Below are 3,829 nucleotides of genomic sequence, written 5' to 3'. Positions count from 1 at the left end.
ATTATGTATTACTAGTTTTTTTTTTTTTTTTTTTTTCTTAAATATTAATTTTTTTAGCGATAATTTATTGTATTCAGCTATCTAATCTAACAATTTTAATTAATTCATTAATTAGATATTTGCAATCATTATCAAAATTATTTCAACAACTAAAAAAATGAGAAATGATAAGATACCTGTTGATGAGATTGTATTGTTTGTAAAGGATCAAATAATAAATTAGATTTGTCTTCTAGAATACTTTTTCTATCAAGATCATCTGAAACATGCTTCTTCGACAAATCAATCGGTACCGATTCTGTATCCGGATTTGCTGTTATTATCGAACTCTACAATTCTGTTCAAATTATCAAAAGAAATTCAAATATTATTTTAATTTGCACTCTAATGTAAATGAAGTAAATTGTTCCTTTAATAGTTTACTGAAAAAGAAAAAATTAAGCTTAAACTCAAAAAGCTTAGGTTGTAAAATAAAAATTTAAATATGTCGAAATGGAAATGCAAATATGTTTTTTAAAAAGTTAAATATTGTAGAAAAAAAATAATCGGAAATCAAAATTATTGGAATGTAAAATGAGTAATTGAATGAGAAGCAAATGAAAAATGATTGATGAGGAATTAAAAACTAACAATTTCTAATTATCAAAAGTTATTTAATATCTCAAACCTGTATATCTGAAATTGAACAATTTTTCTTATGTTCAATGAATCGTTCAACATTGTAAAACTTTGCAGAGCAAATACCACATAAATGGCAATCCAATGTTTGATCACAATGTCCTGAAATTATAATTAATTAGCATATAATTAAGCAAATTGTTGAAGGCAATAATTTGTCGTTTGAATACATTAGTTTAGTCTTTTTTTTTGTTCAATTTTATAACTATCACATCATTAATTAATTATTTGCTTTTGTTCCAATACTTGTTTACTTAGCTGTTTTAGTTAGCAAATTTTGTTTTTTTTTTTTATTTATTCATTGATAAATGAGTAATGCAAAAAAAAAAAATGAGATGAACAATAGATGTGTAAAATAGCTTACAATGATATCATGATTTCAAACGAGGGGAAATAATTAATAATAGAAATTGTCGCATTGATTATTGATCAGATCCAATCATAAGCTTAGGATTTTAATGACCATTAAAATTTGACCAATAGTAGCCAATATGATTGGTTCCAATGGAACAAATATTTTTCATAAAAATCATTTTGTTACCTTTTTTTTTCTCATTTTTCATCTTTTCTTCTTTCTTTTCTCTTTTTTTGTCTCTTTTTTTTAGATTATCATTCAATTCAATTTGTCATCCTTTTTCCCTTATTTGAAATTTAATTTTTACAATGTAAATAATAGATAAGCATGAAACCAAAAAAAAAAAATTCTTGAAAAATATAAATGGAATTATCAAAGTATGGTAATAGCACGAATTTATAGCATACGGTAGTTGTTACTACTATTGATATTGATATCTTAAATACTATATAATTAATATTTTAATAATTATTTTATTTGTATCTAATAATTTAATTGATATTTTAATAGATTTTATTAGTAAATGATATCTTAATAGATTGATATTTCAATTAGCATACAATATCTTGATAATTTTAATTCCATGATAAATTCCCATATTATTATTATTTCAATTGAAATAGCTGCTGATAAATGATAAGGAAAATAAAATTCGAAAGATTTTCTTCTTTTTTTTTTTTGTTTTCTTTCCTTTTTATTTGAAAAACAAAAGAAAAAAAAAAAAGGTATGTTAGCATTAATCATTCTAAAACTAAACTAAAACTGGTTATCTGTAAAATACCCAAATATGTACACGTTTGTACATAAATATACACGTAGATGTGATATGTATCTATCATTCTTACATATTTTCTCATTTTAAAAGAGAATAAATTTTTTGATGTTAAAACAAAATTTTCTTTAAAAAAAAAAAAGAAATCATTTCGATGTTACTGTCATATTTTCACGTATACAAATGAAATGGATAATTTATTGCAAAGGAAAAGAAAAAAAAAAAAGAAAGAATTAAAATGGACAGAAAAACAAATAAATAAATAAATAAATAAATAAACAAACAAACAAACAAACAAACATACGTACATATACACACATACACATATACATAACAATAAATTTATTAATTATGGTACCACTGATGAAAAATTGTCACAAATTACATATCCTATATTAATGGTAACTGAAAGGTATCGATAAACATCACCTGTTTTAATCGGGTGAACTATTTTGAAACACCCAAATACATCTAGATATATATATATATATATATATATATATATGGACAGAGCATACCTTTATCACAAATTTATTCTAATTTATTTTTTTGATCAGAGAGAATATTCTTAAACACTTTATATAATTTCCCATATTTAAAATTGAGAAAAAAAAAATTTGAGCTAAATTTGAGATGTAAATAAATAAATGAAATTTGCGGAGAAAAAAAAAATTAAGAACAAAAATTCTAATAATATGAAGAATAATTTCTTTAATTCACACAAATTTTAATTATTAATTGCTACATTTATAAACAATAAAATTGTTTTATTACGATATATACCATAGGATTTTTCTTCATTTCATTATTTGATAAATTATTTCCTTCCGGAAAAACTCAGTGATATTTCATTTTCCGGTTTAATTAATTTTTATGATAAAAATTTCCATACATCATTTCAAGATATATATATATATGTATATTTCTAATTATCTTAAAGATCAAAGATTAAATTAATTCGTTTAAGATTAAATTTTTTCAAAAATGTCACCCAGCATAGAATCACTTGTACTTCAAGTTAAAAGAATTTGAAATTTATACTACAGTAGTATTAAGTTAGTGAATTATTTCAGAATTCTCTTTCCCACTTCTTTGATGATATTAATTGTACTTTGTATATCATTAAGCTAGATGATACTTTGTTGCACATAATTTTTGAATTTATTACAAAAGTAATCAAAGATTTATCAGAAAAGTTACGGTAACAGTACTCATAGAACAAACCATCCCAATACATAATAAAAAGTAATAAATTTTGTCATAAAATAAAAATATAGGCGAAAAAAAAAATGAAAATTAATGGATGTATTTGAAAATCACTATTTGAAAATGGTAACAATAATTAGATGATATTCCATTGTGTCATCGCTCCCCCGTCTCCCGCGGTATATACATCGCCGTGTAAATATACAATCTCCCGTAACATAAATATAAAGTTTACTGTTTTTGTTTTTAATGCAATGGAAAGAAAATGAAAGAAATAGATTATATTTTGATTTTAAATTTTATTTAAACCATAAGAGAGTAAAATAAAAACAATTATCGTCATTAATTAATTACATAAAAATCTAAATTAACTGAATATTTCCTCATTTTTATTCAAATAGTAACCGTTAAAAATTTTGTTCATTCTGAAAGCTAATTAGCAGTTTCGTAATTAACAGATATACCTTGTAGATAAATTAAATATTTAATTCTATTGTAAAATTTCCAGCTTTTATTCAAATTTCATTTTAGAGGCATAAAATAGCTCCGATTTTAGTCGAAACGAAAAAATAATGAAATTTGTAATCAAAAGTTTGAAATTTTCCCACGTAGAAATGTCAACTTTGTCAAAGGAATGCTAACTGAAACATCACATTCTCTCTTCTTGTCTCCTTTTTTAAATTTCTCTTTTTTTTTTTTTTGTTTTTAATGACATTGCAGTTTGACAATATTTTTTGATGAGTCATCTTGTAGTAAATGACAAAAAGCTTTGAATGGTGACAGATTTTAGATTGTTATAGAAGTAGAAACTCCTATTT

General features: G+C 22.7%; 1 protein-coding gene across 1 annotated transcript in view; it reads right to left on the bottom strand.

Moving 5' to 3' along the window:
- The window catches only part of LOAG_18642 (zinc finger protein), a gene marked incomplete at both ends in the record, with an annotated part of 12,082 nt that extends 10,841 nt beyond the window's left edge, over positions 1–1,241 (bottom strand). Inside the window, 3 exons of the mRNA XM_020451306.1 lie at positions 177–329; positions 668–780; positions 1,220–1,241. Coding sequence (XP_020304917.1) covers positions 177–329; positions 668–780; positions 1,220–1,241 — 288 coding nt within the window. The remainder of the gene's footprint in view (positions 1–176; positions 330–667; positions 781–1,219) is intronic.
- Between the last annotated feature and the right edge of the window lie 2,588 nt (positions 1,242–3,829).

This window comes from Loa loa (assembly GCF_000183805.2).
Source record: "Loa loa unplaced genomic scaffold supercont3.419, whole genome shotgun sequence".
Classification (NCBI taxonomy): Eukaryota; Metazoa; Nematoda; class Chromadorea; order Rhabditida; family Onchocercidae; genus Loa; species Loa loa.
The sequence above is the reverse complement of the archived record's forward strand: the minus strand, read 5'-3'. Positions and strand labels throughout refer to the sequence as shown.